This window comes from Notolabrus celidotus, chromosome 18 (assembly GCF_009762535.1).
Source record: "Notolabrus celidotus isolate fNotCel1 chromosome 18, fNotCel1.pri, whole genome shotgun sequence".
NCBI classification, from domain to species: Eukaryota; Metazoa; Chordata; class Actinopteri; order Labriformes; family Labridae; genus Notolabrus; species Notolabrus celidotus.
Genome location: NC_048289.1, coordinates 26,996,794 through 27,012,936, shown reverse-complemented (window position 1 = coordinate 27,012,936; position 16,143 = coordinate 26,996,794). Strand labels below are relative to the sequence as shown.

The following is a 16,143-nucleotide window of genomic DNA, read 5'->3' as shown; positions in this document are numbered from 1 at the left end:
TCATGCATTTCCTTTTTGTCTTTATCCCTATAATGCTTCAACTTTTTTTGCACGTTTGGGTTTAAAAGCAAGTTTGACTCTAATAGGCTCTCACATGTTTATAAAAAATACATATTTTTGTACTTATTTATTTTTTTAAATACTAACCTATTTTGATGTATTTCCACTATTATTTATTTTATTATTTATTTTATTATTATTTTAAATTAATATTATTATTATATATATATATTTTTAATTCATTTACTTATTTTGTTTTCTTAAACAAGCAAAACAACACTTGCTTCAGTTGTTTACATTGCTCTCCTGTATATAATGTGTAAAAATTCAAATAAACAGATCTTTGAAAATATATTTATATTTACCTATTTATCTTATTTTATTTACACTATTATTATCTTTTCTTTTCTTTTCGATCTAAATAAACCGGTCTTTGAAAAAATTAAAAAATAAATATATAATAAATCTTACATTTATGTCTTGAAGAGATTATCATGAATCATACGCCTATACTATTAAGTAGTTTTAAATACATGTTTTGAATGTACATAACTCACTTTTGTTCTACCTACCCACACATTGACACTCAATGAGAGTTTTCCACACCATCAAGATTTTCTAAAACTGTTCATCTGGGTTAAAATAACATTTAAAGTTAAAGGATGTCATTGTATTTTAGTAGCCTATGTAGTGGGCCACAGAAAGCTTCACAATCCATATATCAACCAACATTTTTACTTGCATGTTTCTTATTGAAATGATGTAAATATGACACTAGAGAAAACATTATCAGTAAACTACTATAATACAGAATCTCCTGAGACATAAACCTTTTACAAGTAATGAATAGTATTAAAATGATCTGTGCCCTGTGACTGACCTCTGCTGGAGAAAATAGGAAATAGCAAAACACAAAATACTTCAATAAAGAAGAATGGATAAGAGTTATAAGTACAGGGGTATCAAATGTATCACATTAAAATGTTATATGTATACATGTTTCAGGCTGCGATTGCTGCATGTACTAACACTGTAAAAGAAAAATTGGTCATTTATTTTATTTTTTGTCTTGTTTTGCTTTATTTTGATAATGTTTTCTGTGGGAGCATTATGGGTTTATTTTTTACGGAAGAGGATTAGGGCCACTGAAAAAAAAAAAATGAAGGTAAAAAAAATGTTTTTAATTATTAATTATAAAATTAGAATTCTGACTTTAGTCTCAGAATTATGACTTTTTTCTCAGAAATCTGACTTTAGTCTCAGAATTCTGACTTTATTCTGACTTTAATCTCAGAATTCTGACTTTAATCTCAGAAATCTGACTTTATTCTCAGAATTATGACTTTTTTCTCAGAATTCTGACTTTAATCTCAGAATTATGACTTTAATCTCAGAAATCTGACTTTATTCTGACTTTAATTCCAGAATTACGACTTTAATCTCAGAATTCTGACTTTAATCTCAGAATTATGACTTTAATCTCAGAAATCTGACTTTATTCTGACTTTAATTCCAGAATTCTGACTTTATTCTGACTTTAATTCCAGAATTCTGACTTTAATCTCAGAATTCTGACTTTAATCTCAGAATTCTGACTTTATTCTGACTTTAATCTCAGAATTCTGACTTTATTCTGACTTTAATCTCAGAATTCTGACTTTATTCTGACTTTAATTTCAGAATTATGACTTTAATCTCAGAATTCTGACTTTAATCTCAGAATTCTGACTTTAATCTCAGAATTCTGACTTTTTTTCTCAGAATAATAATTTTTTTTTTTAAATATTGACCTTAATTTTTTTTTTTTTTTTCAGTGGCCCTAATCCTCTTCCGTAATTTTATTTGTGGGGTTTCTGTGTATTGTGAAATCTTTATTTAAGAATAAATATACTGAAAGTGAAAGAGAATTTTGAGACAACCTTTTAAATATAGTGTTTGCTCTACTGCTGGAAACCATTACTCGAAAGTTCAATGTTACCCTAGCTTGTAACCACATGAACTCCTCCTGATATCCTGTTATTTTTTGATTATATTTTGTTTTAATAGCCTGGGTCTTGTCTCTAGGTGGTGCTGTATGTCCTACCTTTTGCTTTACACAGCTGGGGAACCCATTCACAGATCCACTCCTCCAGTCTACAGTCGTCACAGGTCTGAGTAGTCTCCCTGACGTGGTCTGGACGTGGTGTGTCTGCCTCCCCGCAGTGATCCACACACAGCTGCTGCTAACCAGCAGAGGAGACATCGAGTTAGCTTACCACCGAGACAAACACCACCTGGTCCCCTGGTTATCTGGTTACCAGCTCTTTCTCTGGTACGTATCATTTAATGACTAAACTGTGACTAAAATCAAAGCTGGTTTTAAAGATTGAATATATCTCAAGATCTTCAGCAAGTCAACGTTATCTTTAACCAGCTAGTAGCTAGCTCATGCTAATACTCAACCTAGCTAGTTGAAGCTGATTTTACCAACAAACATCGATTATAAGCAGCTCTTAAACACAGACAGACACAGCTTAATGTGACACTTTAAAGATGTTATGTGTGTCTGTAATGGATAAGACAGTAAGTGTATTCATAAGCTAACTAACGAGCCAACCGGTTGCATTTCTACTATTTATAGGAAGTAGAATTTACGACACCGTTATTATTCGTGTTTGTGAAGTGCAGAGACTCTGCCTGTTCACTGACTATCTGTGCTATCACATTTTATACAGCTTCAGTTAAACACTCAGTCACATATTTACATTTTAAGCAGCTTTTCTCAGGCATTATTAGTCTTCCAGCACGTTTGAGGACTCCATGAGTTAGCCAACATGTAAGGAAGTAAGTACATTTTATTTAATATAACACCTTTCATAGAATAAAATCACAAAGTGCTTCACAGGAAAAAAAAATCAAATTAAAATGAAATCATAAAACATTAAAATGAAATAAATAAAACAGTAAAAGAAACAGACAATAGCATAATTAAAAACATTAGTCTGTACAAGGTGAGTGGAAGGCCTGTTTAAATAAATAAATAATAACAATAATACATTTATTTATATAGCACCTTTTTAAAAACAGGTTTACAAAGTGCTTTAGAGAGTGCAAGACAGCGAGAGAAAAAATAACACAAAAGCACATGACAATGGTTAGAACTAAAATGAGTTAAGTAAAAGACAATAATAAAAACCATGCAGAAATTAAAAAGTCAGTGATGAGTTAAGAAGTAAAAGCATGTTTTAAAAAGTGTGTTTTTAAAAGAGGACAAAGATGTGGCTTGCTTGATCTCCTCCGGTAGGTCCTGACTGCAAAGACCCGGTCACCTCTGGTTTTTAACTTTACTCTAGGAAGTTCCAAGATGGACCTGCCGGAGGATCTCAGGCAGCAGTTGGGGACATACATCCTTAGACACTCTCTTAGGTACTTAGGGGCCAGTCCATTTTTGGCTTTAAAAGTGAGTGTTAAAATCTTTAAATCAATTCTAAAACCCACAGGCAACCAGTGAAGAGAGGCTTAAATGGGTGTGATGTGTTCCCTTTTATTAGTGTGTGTGTGTGTGAGGAGTCTGGCAGCAGCGTTTTGGACTAACTGGAGTTTTGAGAGGTTGTGTTTGCTTAAGCCAGTATAGAGTGAGTTACAATAATCTAATCGGGGAGTGATGATGTAATGTGTCTTTAAGAGTTTTTTTAAAAGTGACAACAGAGACCGCTGAACGAATATTTACAGGAAGCGCGTTCCACAATGTCGGTGACACCACTTGAAAAGCAGAAGACCAGAGTGACCTACTGCTGAGGTCGGGGTGGAGCAGGTCTGTGATATACTCAGGAGCCTGACCACGCAGAGCTCTAAACACAAAAACAAGAGCCTTCAAATGAATCCTAAATTTAACTGGAAGCCAATGTAGGGAAGATAGAATCAGAGGGATGTGGGTTGTCTGGCTGGACTTGGTCAACAGCGTTCTGGACTAATTGAAGACGATGGAGGGACGACTTACTGAGGCAGGTGAAAAGTGAATTACAATAGTCCAGTTGGGATGAAACAAAAGCATGAATGATCAGATGTGACACAACAGCCCTAAGTTTCATGTACATATGATCCAAGTACATGGACTGATCGAATAGAACTCCAAGATTTCTGAGTTTTGCTAACTGTGTATCTGCAGTCTGTCAGCCTGTGATGATGCTCTAATCGCATGGATGAGTGTGATTGTCTTGTCTGCATTGAGATCAGGTAACACTCCATGGTGTCCGATTATGTCGTCTAGATTTCAGATCCAGCACAAAAGGTTATCGCACTCCCCTCCCTCGGCCAGAAACCTCTCAACAGGTGGAAACGGCTCTGAATCTGCTGTGGCTGAGAGGACATGAATTGGATACTTGTAGATGAGAGTCGCCCGCTGCAGCAGCAGAGAAAGACCTCTTCAGATTCAGGGAGAGATATGTGTTAGAGATGTGATAGGATGCAGCCAGCTGGGACTCATCCTGCTTCATCAGTGCTTGGATCTGATATGAACCGGGTCGGAAAGATTTCTGTTGCACTCCAGGGAGGTTGGTTTGGCCGAGTTTGCAATCTCACTGAGATCGCAGAGATTTTTATGATGCTTATTGCTGTTGTGATGAAACATCGTTGCCTTGAGACACTGTTATGAGATGTTACTCGGCTACCCCCCTTAAGTGTGTCTGCATTCAAGGCGAGTCTCAGCGTGTGGCAGTCAGGTGTGAAGTGGTATGTGTAAGTGAAAGGTGCTACGTGCGAGACTGCAACGTGGCTTCAAAAGGCCGGGGAAACAATGAGAGTGAACCTAAGGCCGCATTTGCATTCATTGTGGGGAAGACAGTCACCACACGGAGATGTGGCACACAGACAACACTGTGTTCCTCTCAGGCCTGTGATTTTTAAATTCGACACAGTGCATCCACAATAGTGTTTACTCTCAGGGTTCAATGTTGAATATGACACCTCGGGGCGGTAAAGCTTGTGAAGAATGGCAATGTGTCAAATGACTTTTCTTTGGCCGAGTCACTGTGAAGAAGAAAGGATTTTTATGGAGACACTGGGACAAACACAGGGAGTGTCTGAGGAGTGGTCATAAAAATAACTCAGCGCTTGCATTCGGACCACAGCTGGGCGTGTTTCAAAGAAGAAAGGAGCTGTGGTTTTTTTCCCAACAAACTTTAATAAGTACTTATGATATCATTGCTGTGAAAATAGCTCCTTTACACCAGGGGCTCCTAAACTTTTCAGCCCATGACCCCCAAAATATTGGTGCCAAAGACTCGTGACCCCCACTGTCTCTCAAAGTGATTTAATGTGGCTTCCTTTAGCTGGTCTGCAGAAAATGACCCTACCTATATGAGCATGTGGCTGTGTTTCTTGTGCCTTTATGAATTAAGCTACCACTACTGATGCTTTTGGTAATTAACTGTTCACTAACCCTAAACTTAAGAGTCATCTGGCAAAAAGAAAGGCAGACAACTCATTACATTTTCTATTTTCAAGGTTTTATTTCAAGTTTAGCTACTATTTTTGTGGATATGTTCTACTATAATGGGTAAAATGTACTGTTTTTAGATAACTTTTGTCATTCAACTTTTTTTGTGTGCATTTTTTCAGTATTTCTTTGTTCACCACAAGTTAACAAATTGTATATAAGTAACACAAAAGCAACAAAGAAAAGAAAAAAATAAATAAATACAAAAAAATACAAAAATAATAATAAAATTAAAGACATAATAATAATAATCAGTACAAACAAAAGGGAAGATAAACATAAGAAAACAAGGTAAATAAACAACAACAAATAATAATAATAAATATCTTTAGATAACTTAAAAAAAAGAAAAATTCTGGAAGACATCTCAAGACCCCCCATTTGTGTCTAGCGATCCCCCAGGGGGTCCCGACCCACACTTTGGGAACCCCTGCTTTACACTATGCTCAAACATTGTACTGAAAGCATTGGCATGTTAATATCTGAGAGTTTAGATGTGTTGTAATTTCCAGTAATGCTCTGAAGTATGTTCAGTGGAGTCTTATTTCCCCATATTGGAAGAATGTTTCCATCACCCACTAAACCGTAAATAAGTGACGGCGTAAATCAACTCTAACATGGTTTATCCACTTGTTCTGTCCTGCAGGGTATGATGAGGTGGTGACCCCGGGTCAGCCAGGCCATGACATGATTGCAGTTCGGTGTGGAGAAGAGACGAGAGAGCAGAGTGATTGAGAAAGAAGAATGGGCAGGAGGGTCTGGGGCTGCTGGCAAAGTGTCTTCTCTACCGCAGTCCTCTACGGCTCTTTGGCCTTGTTTACCTCCATCCTCCACAATGTGTTCCTCCTTTACTACGTGCAGACATTCGTGTCCGTGTACAAGATTGATAAAGTCTCCTTCTGGGTCGGAGAGGTGAGTCATCCAACACTGCTGTTTGTAGCTATGGCAATTAAACAATATTGATTCATGACCAAGCGGCAACTTCCGTGCTTAAAATATAAAGCCCAATGCGAAAGTGTTATAAACTGCAATTCATGAAGCGTCTGCTTGAGGCTGGCTGCAGAAACACAGGAAACCACATACACAACCCTTCAAAGAAGACGATCTTTACAGCAGAAATAAACCTGTTTACAGCCTGGTTCAAAAAACGGCTTCAGACTGCATAGCTAAATTCTCTCTCAGCACACACTGTACAGGGGTCGAATTTCTTTATAACAATTCAGAAGATACTAAGATTACAAGTTTTGCCCATTTAAGGACATGACTGACTTGACTGACAGGCGGGAAACCTGTAGCAATTGGCTAGGAGGCTGAAAGCCCGCCTCTTTACCTCACACTAGCTCGCCAGAAGTTAGGTTGAGTTCAACATTTCCAATATGGCTCCCGCCGACGATTGGCTTCAAAACAGCGCTTCAGGAACAGATGGGTGACGTCACAGTCTGTGTTCATGACTTGTGGTCCAGGCTTGAAATAATTAATCAGCCCTGTGTTCTTATGAGTCAGCAATGTTTTCAAAAGCGCAATATTGCTCCTGCTAAACAAGAATGACAGTCGTGTCCAGCTTCAGTTTTCGATCTTTAAAAGCATTCAGACCAACGAGGATTTTAAGATGCTCGGCACTACAGAAGGAGTCTCATGATAGAAAACACAAGTGGCTGGTTGTTTTAGTTTTTCATCACATGGCTAGTGCTCAACATTGATAAATAAATTGTGTGATGATAAGTATTTGTTGTTGTTGTTTAAGTTTGAAGTCTTCTACAGAGCTTTCATCTGCCCTCTCTGTTGCTCCACAGACGGTTTTCCTGATATGGAACAGTCTGAACGACCCTCTCTTCGGCTGGCTGAGTGATCGCTCCTTCCTCAGCTCTCCTCAGTAAGTATCTAACAGAGTGACAAGTGTTTCAACCTGAGTGAACAGTTAAAATAACCCAAGTAGAAGCATCTGCCTTTACAGTTTCCTTAATTATGCACATTAAAAGTGACTATGATGGGGCACTGGTGGGCTAGCGGTCTAAGCGCCCCACATACAGAGGCTACAGTCCTTGTCGCAGAGGTCGCCGGTTCGCAACCATTTCCTGCATGTCTCCCCCCACTCTCTACTTCCCACATTTCCTGTCTCTCTTCAGCTGTCCTATCAGTTAAAGGCAAAAAGCCCAAAAACATAACTTAAAAAAAATTTAAAAACGACAATGACAAACTAAATCCTAATAAGAATACAAAGTGATGAGTAAGAGCTGTTATAAAGGGATATATAGAAAGAAAAAAGGCATTTACTAAGTTTGACTTGATGGCTACTGTGAAAAAATACTCTGCATGTTTGATAATGTATGATCATGTCATGAATTTGATGATTCATTCCTAAATTAGGTCATTTTTATTGACATGACAGACTGACCTGTGCTCTACTGAACCTCAAAACATGCCACTTTTTTCGTTCTCACATCCTCTTTTGAACAAGTTAATTACAGAAAAAGAAACCTTCTTCTTCTCCTTTAGACTTCAAGAAAGAGATTACACCAGCAGCTTTCGTTCCATGGATGATTTGGCATACTTTTATGGAAAACAGTTTCAGTGTTTAGATGAGAGTGGCACATCTCTAGAATATACGTGTGCTGCATCCTTTGTAAATTAAATCCTTAATCTCACATCTGAACGCCTCTAACCTCTCCTCCCTTTACAGTCAACATACAGATTTCTACGTCCGTTGTCCCGGCACACGCTGTGTAATAACTTCCATGAGCGTATACATTTCCAGTGCACACAAATGCTCACGCAAAAGTGTCAACATTAATTACTTGAGAAGTTGAATGAAGCGTGTAACCCAAGGTAAACACGTCATCAGAAGAAGAACGCTCAAACACACGCCCGCCGTCTGTTTGACTTTCATTCTAATAAAGCAAACTGGGACGCTGTGTTGATGTAATCTGGTTTTACAATGGGTTTTGTTTGATTTATCATGCTTGTTGAGTGTGTGCTGACTCTTATATTAGCTCAGGTGCTTTTATAGTGTTGCTCAAGCCATGCAAAGTGAGCTCACGATTAAAAACGGACTCACCTAGTTGGGGAATAGTTGGTTCATTATCCCAAAACTAGGATCTAGTTTGATAACTGTCTGTTTCCTTGTATTTTGTTCCTCACTCAGGTCAGGCTCCGCGATCACATCTCCAGAGGTGGTGCTAAAGCGCCTGAAGGCCCTCTCCACAAATGGCCCCCTCTTCTCCCTCTCCTTCCTGGCCTTCTGGGTTGCCTGGGCCAGACCAGGGCTGCAGTTCCTGCTGTGCCTGTGTCTGTACGACGGCTTCCTCACCATGGTGGACCTCCACCACAGCGCCCTGCTGGCCGACCTCGCCGTGTCCGCCGCCGATCGCACACGCCTCAACTTCCACTGCTCGGTGTTCAGCGCTCTGGGCTCCCTCTCCGTTTTTCTGTCCTACTCCTTCTGGGACAAGGAGGATTTCTACTCGTTCCGTCTCTTCTGTGTGACTCTAGCTGCTTTCTCCATCTTGGGCTTTTTCTTCGTGTCTCGGCTGTTGCGGCATCGATTCCAAAAGGAAGTCCTTCCCAAGCTGGATGAGGCGCAGACACTGAAGGAGTAAGGATTTACTGTAAATCAGGAGATTCTCTGTAACTCACACTGAGATGTTCTTGGACTGTGGTGTTTTCTTCCTCTCCTCCTCTCTTTCTCACTCATCTCTTGTTTTCTTTTAATCTGGCTCAGTCTGAGTGTTGGCCACGCTCCACTGACCCACCCTGAAAAACCTGTCACCATCGGGCAGTACATCAAGCAGCTCTCCCAACACAAGAACTTCTTGTGGTTCGTGTCCATGAACCTGATTCAGGTGAGAAACTAAAATCTTACTTAGTCACAATATATATCTTTATATGTTCTTAAAGTTCTCTCAGCTGAAAAGAATATCAGGATGAGGACATAAATAATTGTGTCAGTTTAATCTGTAAAAAGTATGACAAATCATCTCCTGAAATCTGCCTGAAATTTTCAAAGTGAGCTGCATGTGTAAACGTAAACAGCTAAAGTTTTCATCCCAACTTTACCTGGACTTCATCCTGCCAGAACCTGAGTTAAAGTTCTGAATGAAGTCGGCGTGAGCTGAGGCGAGAATGCATCAGGAAATATTAGGGAAGGTTCACAGCGAGTGATGGTCAGGTGAAGTCGGTATGTCAAAGTCTCCTTTATTGTCAAAAACTGCCGTTTGTACCGGACATATAGAGGATTGATGTTACGTTTCCCTTTCAGACCCTGGGTACAACAAATAAAGATTGAATAAACACAAAATGCAAGAAAAGAAAATAAGCTAAGTTAAAAGAACTAAGCTAGCTGAAGTAGTAAATATAATAAAATAAGATTAAGAACTGCAGATCCTTATGACAGTAGTGTATTTGAATCGTCTGTGAAGGGGGGCACTATGTGGAGGGGAGACAGAACAGGGAGAGAGTTCAGAATCCTGCGACTGGTGCAGAAGAGGGAGAGCGACACTAATTAGGATGAATAAAAAAATCTAAGGAAGTAGAGGATAATTTTTAAGACAAGAAAAGTGAAGATTCTGCACATTTATTTACATATAAGATATGACATAAATGCAATAAGTCTCATCATAGGGAAGTTCACTGTTGTGGAGGTAGCCATCATGCTGTAAACATCACAATGTGTCCTTGGCTAGTTAGAGCTGCTCTTTGGTGTCTGATGCGTGTCCACTGCCATTCGTAAAAATAATCAGTCTACTCACAGGTTCATTCTCTGTTTATTCCAAGAGTCGAAACTTCCAACAGTCCTTTTAGATTTCCATATTCTTTCACTAAAAGCAACTCAAAATAGGCTTAAATTAAGTCACGGTCAAGAAACATTCATCATGACGCTCCAACTAACCCAAACAAAGAAAACCAAGTGTGCTTTTGATGCATGTCCATATCCCGAGACTCATCTTCCCCCCTCGTCTGACAGAGCAGACTTCACTCTAAGAAAGCAACTGTGGGATAGAAATTTTCAGGAGTGTATTGTAAAAGCAACAAGTGGGTTGGAAAGTTTTCAAAGGAACTCTATAACATGACTGATTTTTTTGATTTGACTACTTATGAGTCTCCTTGTCTCCTCCTCTGTTCCCTCAGGTTTTTCACTGCCATTTTAACAGCAACTTCTTCCCTCTGTTCCTGGAGCACCTCCTGTCTGATAATATCTCTGCCTCTACAGGTTCAATCCTCCTCGGTAAGATCCCTATCATCCAGAAAGAACACACACATTCAAGTCAGCCTATTCCATTTGACAATGCTACAAACGATACTACAAAAACAAGAATAGTGCAGTTTTGAATATAGGATTATATTGAGTAAAATTTAGAGGAAATCTCAAACAGTTGAAACAAACTGCAGGATTTGTATTTTTAGTGATATGCCTAATATAAAACACATAGTCTGAAGGTTTACAAACACTGACAGGATGCAAACTGGTGACATACGCTTTTTTTTTTATAGTTAAGGAACAGTTTGTTGCAGACATTTATCTGATATTGATCCAGTTGCATTCTAGATTCACCCACTGAATTGTTTGGATCAGGTTTAATTGGAAAGATTTCTATTCTTTAAATTAATTTGCTGTTGGTATTTTTCACATTCAACTCCAACTTCTTTTAAACTGACTACTCTTCTTTCTGCTGGTTAGTCTTTTATTTTAACCCCGCTCTGCTTTGCTCCCACGCAGGGATCTCTTATGTTGCCCCCCACCTCAACAACTTGTATTTCCTGACACTGTGCCAGCGTTTCGGGGTATACCAGGTTATCCGCTGGCTATTTATGCTCAAACTGGGACTTAGTGTGGCTATGCTGCTGGCAGGGGCTGACCACATTTATCTGCTCTGCATCTTCATTGCTAGGTATGGCCCACGCAACACACATCAGCAGCACACACATCAGAGATCGGATGTGTGACAGCTTGAACTATTTTTGTTTGCTTGTTTTATTTTCTGTCATTTGAAAAGCTGAATACAGAAACACACTGCAGGACAAATCAACAAGTAGAACCTCTGTGTGCCTGTGATTCATTAGGACACGTCAGTGACTTTATTCCTCTCTGCCTGTGTCCAAGGCTGAGTCAACATTTGTCACAAGTTGTATCCAAATATTGTCTTATCGTCTCTTGGCTGGACCTTCTACTCCTGGGAAATGTTGACTTGGCTCCACTTTGAGCTTCTATCACTCACAGTTTCTTGTTCAGGCTGCAAACTCCAATTAGTTAGTTGGCATATCCACAGTCCACAGTCTCCAGATAGATTTTTAGAGAGTCGACACTTGAATAGGATCCAGGCTAAATTTTGGTTTGGTTGGTTTTAATGCAATTAAAATTTGTTTTCTTTAGATGTGTCTCTATCTTGACATTCTAGCAGACTAAAAAAATTAAAAAAAGATTTTGTGTCACTCACATGCAACACATGACATTGACAATAGCGACCTCCTCCTTGGTTGAGGTGGAAAAAATGTAGTTGAGGAGTTCTGCAGAGAAAACAGACAGTGAGACTGTTTATGCTTCATCTTGGAAAGCCGTATCACCTACATTAGAACCCCAGCTACCCCTGCAGTAGTTCTGGAATATCCAGGCACTAATGCATGATCTGTTCATTTGAAAACAGCCCTGAATGTGTCTTTAAGGTAAAAATTATGAACCAAATTATTTGTCCACAGTCTGAACAAAGCCAATGAGTGAAAAATAAGACCCAAAAGCATTCCTCACAAAGAGCTTTTAAATCCAAACATACAACACCCTCTACCCACAATCCCTTTATTTATTATTATTATTATTATTTATTTATTTATTTATTTATTTTATTTTTATTTTTATTTTTATTTTATTTTATTTTATTTTATTTTATTTTATTTTATTTTATTTTATTTTATTTTATTTTATTTTATTATTTATTTATTTATTTATTTATTTATTTTTTCATGACCAAGTCTCTTTTAAAAAAAGGAGGGAAGGAAAGGTAGAGATGAAGCGTACAGATGTCAGGTTTTGAAAGTCATCTGGTTCTCAGCAGCAAAGCCCTGAGCTAAGTCTAAGGTATAAGACTTGTTTACACAGGGTGAATGATTTGAGTCCTTTAGAGGCTTTTAATGGGGTTCAAAAGTTCACATCAGACCAGAAACTGAAACCAGCCCTCTTCTTAGAGCAAAGTAACAAACATAATCAAGGTTATACTTTATCAAATACTGGAAAATGCCTTTTATTAAACATCTATGATTATAAAATTCCACTATTTTCTTTCACAAACTTGATTAAATCTAATATTTCTTGTTCAATTGAATCCGAACGTCTCTCCCTTCCCAGTAACCGGGTCTTTACAGAGGGGACATGCAAGCTCCTGAAGCTGGTCATCTCTGATCTGGTGGACGAGGACTTCGTGGTGAACAAGCGACAGCAGGCCGCCTCAGCGCTCCTCTTCGGGATGGTAGCCCTGATGACAAAACCTGGCCAGACATTCGCCCCACTCATCGGCACCTGGCTGCTATGTGCTTACACAGGTACACACAGGAACACTCACTGTCCACCCAGGACACCCAGGTCTATAAATAGAGCATTCATGTGTTTTACTGTGAGTCAATAGAATTCCAGTCATATCTTGATTCAGGTTTTCTGTAGTTGACTGGTTATGAAGACTGGTTATGAAGATCACATTACTCAAAGTGGACAAACCAGATCCTTCAGGTGATCAGTTCAGCATGATAAAGTTAGTTGTTGCCGGTCCAAAGTGAAGCAGTAGTCATTGCATTTTCCCACACAGTCAGTGTTTTATCTCATGGAGTGTTTTTATTGTGTTTGAGGAGTCTGTGTGTTTGTCTCTGCTGTCAAACACCATCTGTCATGAGAAAAAAACATGTTAATCCCAATGTCAACTCACTTTGACTTTGCTCTTATTCTTCCTCAGTAGAAAGAAGGTGTGAGCTTTTCTATTTAAATCAATATTGCATTTCATAAGAGTACAAACTGACCAAACAGACTACACCTTTTGAGAAATACAGTTTACCTCATTGCTTACCGAAAGGCAGATGTGGATTTCTTCACATGTAGGCAAAGACAGGATGACAGTTCCCCCTGCTTCAAGTGTGATTTGATGAGCTAGCTTCATATTTACAGACATCAAAGGAGGTATCGGCCCCCTTAAATGATCTAGTCAGCTGATTGGTGAGTCACAGCCTCACCCAGGTACAGCAGATAGCTACCACAAATTTTAAACAATGACTCCCACCCTCTGTTTCATCTTCTTCCCTAGTCCGGATGGAGGTTGCAGTCCAAAGGTGCAGAACAAAGAGATACAAAAACAGCTTAGTTCCTGCTGACACAACCGAGCTGAACAAGATGTTGCGATATTTGCACATATTTTTTAGGATTATTTATTTGGTTTCATAGTTGTTTTTATCTTGGTTTTATTCCAGGTATTTATTGAAGCTATTTTTATGTATATATCTAATTTTATGACCTTTTTCTCTCCTTTAAATGATGGGTGGTGGAGCCGGAGTAGAGAATAGCTGTTTTTCTGTTTTGATAGTTTGTCAATTCGGACTGGTTTGTGTGGTTTCATGTGAATGTTGTTTGAAACTGGACATCATCATCATCTTGCAGCAAAACATTTCTACCTATGGGTATAAATAAAGTAACCTTACCTAACCTAACCCTCTAAGACAAAGCAAATAAAAGATATGACTCAAAATGTGAACAATACCTCTGAGAGAAGAAACATCTCTTTTTCATTCAAATCATAATTTTCACAGCAAATATGACCTCATGATTTGTCCTGTTAGCCATCTTCTGTTTTATTATAAGGGCTCTATAAATCTCTAAAGCTTTTACATGACCAGCTCAACAACAAGAGACTCCTGAACAGCATCTATTTGTGGTGAAACGTCAGTTCAATCTGTGCTACACTTGAAACTGAAGAAGCTTCTGTATGCTCGTCTCCAGGTTACGATATCTTCGAGAGGGAACCCGTGAAGGACTCTCTGGTTTCTGTGCCTGACGTTGCCTCCGGCTCAGGGACGCCACCTGTTCGCCTGGGCTGCTTCTACATGTTGGTGTTCGTGCCTATCACCTGTGCCCTGCTCCAGCTGGCCGCCTGGTCTCGCTTCACGCTGCACGGCCGCAAGCTGCAGGGGATCAAGACCCTGAGGCAAGGGGCCCAGCACGGCCACCTTATCGATGTCAAGGCCATATGAACTGAACGGATGCTGTCTGAAGCTGCACAAAGACACTTTGAAACATTAACATTACAATCCTGATGATACAAATTCAGAGGGAAATGAAGCAGCAGCAGGCCGATCAGGCGTCTAACTGCTTAACCTTGTGTGCCAGAATATGAACTAGTGCATAACATGTGGCTTTATGGACAAAGAAGAATGCACTGTAAACTCACAAATCCCACTGGGAGAAACTTTAAACCTGCCTTATTTTTATATTTAAATATTAAACTTATATTTATATTTGAACAGATGACCAAAAGATAAAGCCGAACAAATCAATCCTTTGGATGTTGATGGACCAAGGTGACAACTTTTCATGATGTGCCCTCTTTTAATTCTGATCTAAAGTGCAGTCTTAAAGCTCTCACTGCGAGGAAACATTAGTGTGATTCAGAAACAAGCGAGGCTGAAGTTCTCTTCTCTGATGTTAACACAATACAGAAAATAACATTACATTTGAGTGCCATAGATAACTGCATGTAACCTGCACCTCAGAGCTGAACCATTACTGTCTCTTTACATTTACACAGAACGCCCTGAGGACTGTATTTTCTGATATGTCCAGTATTGATAACAGTGTTTCTTTTTGCACAAAACTGCCATTAGTCTGATGTACTTCTAACATTCTGGTTATGACACAACTTTATGTACTGAAACCATGAACATTTGAATAAGGAGATCAGGCTGGTAAGCACATTATCAGCATTTTTTTGTAATTTTTGCAGATTATATGACAAATGTGTGGCACTACCACAAATAAACCTCATGTGTGCTGAACCAAACTGTTGTGCTGTGACGTTGAAGAAGACAAATTCTGTGTCAAGACATATAATGGAAGTTCAAAGTCCTCTTTGTTGTCAAAAACTGCAGTAGGCACCAGACATACAGAGGATTTGATATTATGTTTCTCTCAGACTCTAGCAACGACAACAACAACAGATAAACATAGGAAATAGCTAGAAAAAGATAAGCTAAAATTAAAAAAAGTAATAAAAAATAATGAAATACAGTTTAAAACTTTGCTATAGAGCAATTTTAAATCAAAGTGAGTGTTTGCGTTTCAGTCCTGAGGATGACAGACCTCAGCGTTGATTTTACGGGGGGTTGTGACCGGGTTAAGTCTGTGAAGGGGGCACTATGGGAAGAGGTGGCAAAACAGGAAGAGAGTTCACCATCCTGACTGCCTGGTGGTGTTGATCCTTAAACTCTAGGACACCCAACCATCCAGTTATAGTTTATCTTCTCTTGGAGCATGTGTGAAGGGAATATAGGCGTGCCAAGTGGATGCAGAGCAAGTCATCATTGATTTGAAGGTAACTAAAAGTATAGTTTCTGGAAAGTTCCATAACATAAACAGCCTATTATAATAAACTCCTTCTTAAAATAGTGTTTCCTTCAAACCTGCAGCTCTCTGTTTAGCCCTATTT

General features: G+C 38.9%; 1 protein-coding gene across 1 annotated transcript; it reads left to right on the top strand.

Moving 5' to 3' along the window:
• The first annotated feature begins 2,046 nt into the window (after positions 1-2,046).
• On the top strand, positions 2,047-15,498 carry mfsd13a (major facilitator superfamily domain containing 13A). Its single transcript, XM_034708467.1, has 9 exons — positions 2,047-2,311; positions 6,123-6,388; positions 7,270-7,349; positions 8,619-9,068; positions 9,195-9,315; positions 10,601-10,697; positions 11,190-11,361; positions 12,810-13,003; positions 14,442-15,498. The coding sequence occupies exons 2-9, from the start codon at positions 6,221-6,223 to the stop codon at positions 14,690-14,692; spliced, it is 1,533 nt and encodes a 510-aa protein (XP_034564358.1). The 5' UTR covers positions 2,047-2,311; positions 6,123-6,220; the 3' UTR covers positions 14,693-15,498.
• The last annotated feature ends 645 nt before the right edge of the window (positions 15,499-16,143 follow it).

Excerpts from the sequence above, each read along its gene's own strand:
- mfsd13a (XM_034708467.1), top strand. The coding sequence starts at position 6,221 with ATGGGCAGGAGGGTCTGGGGCTGCTGGCAAAGTGTCTTCTCTACCGCA. Across the intron at positions 9,069-9,194 it reads GAGGCGCAGACACTGAAGGA|TCTGAGTGTTGGCCACGCTC; the intron begins GTAAGGATTTAC and ends AATCTGGCTCAG. Across the intron at positions 10,698-11,189 it reads TACAGGTTCAATCCTCCTCG|GGATCTCTTATGTTGCCCCC; the intron begins GTAAGATCCCTA and ends GCTCCCACGCAG.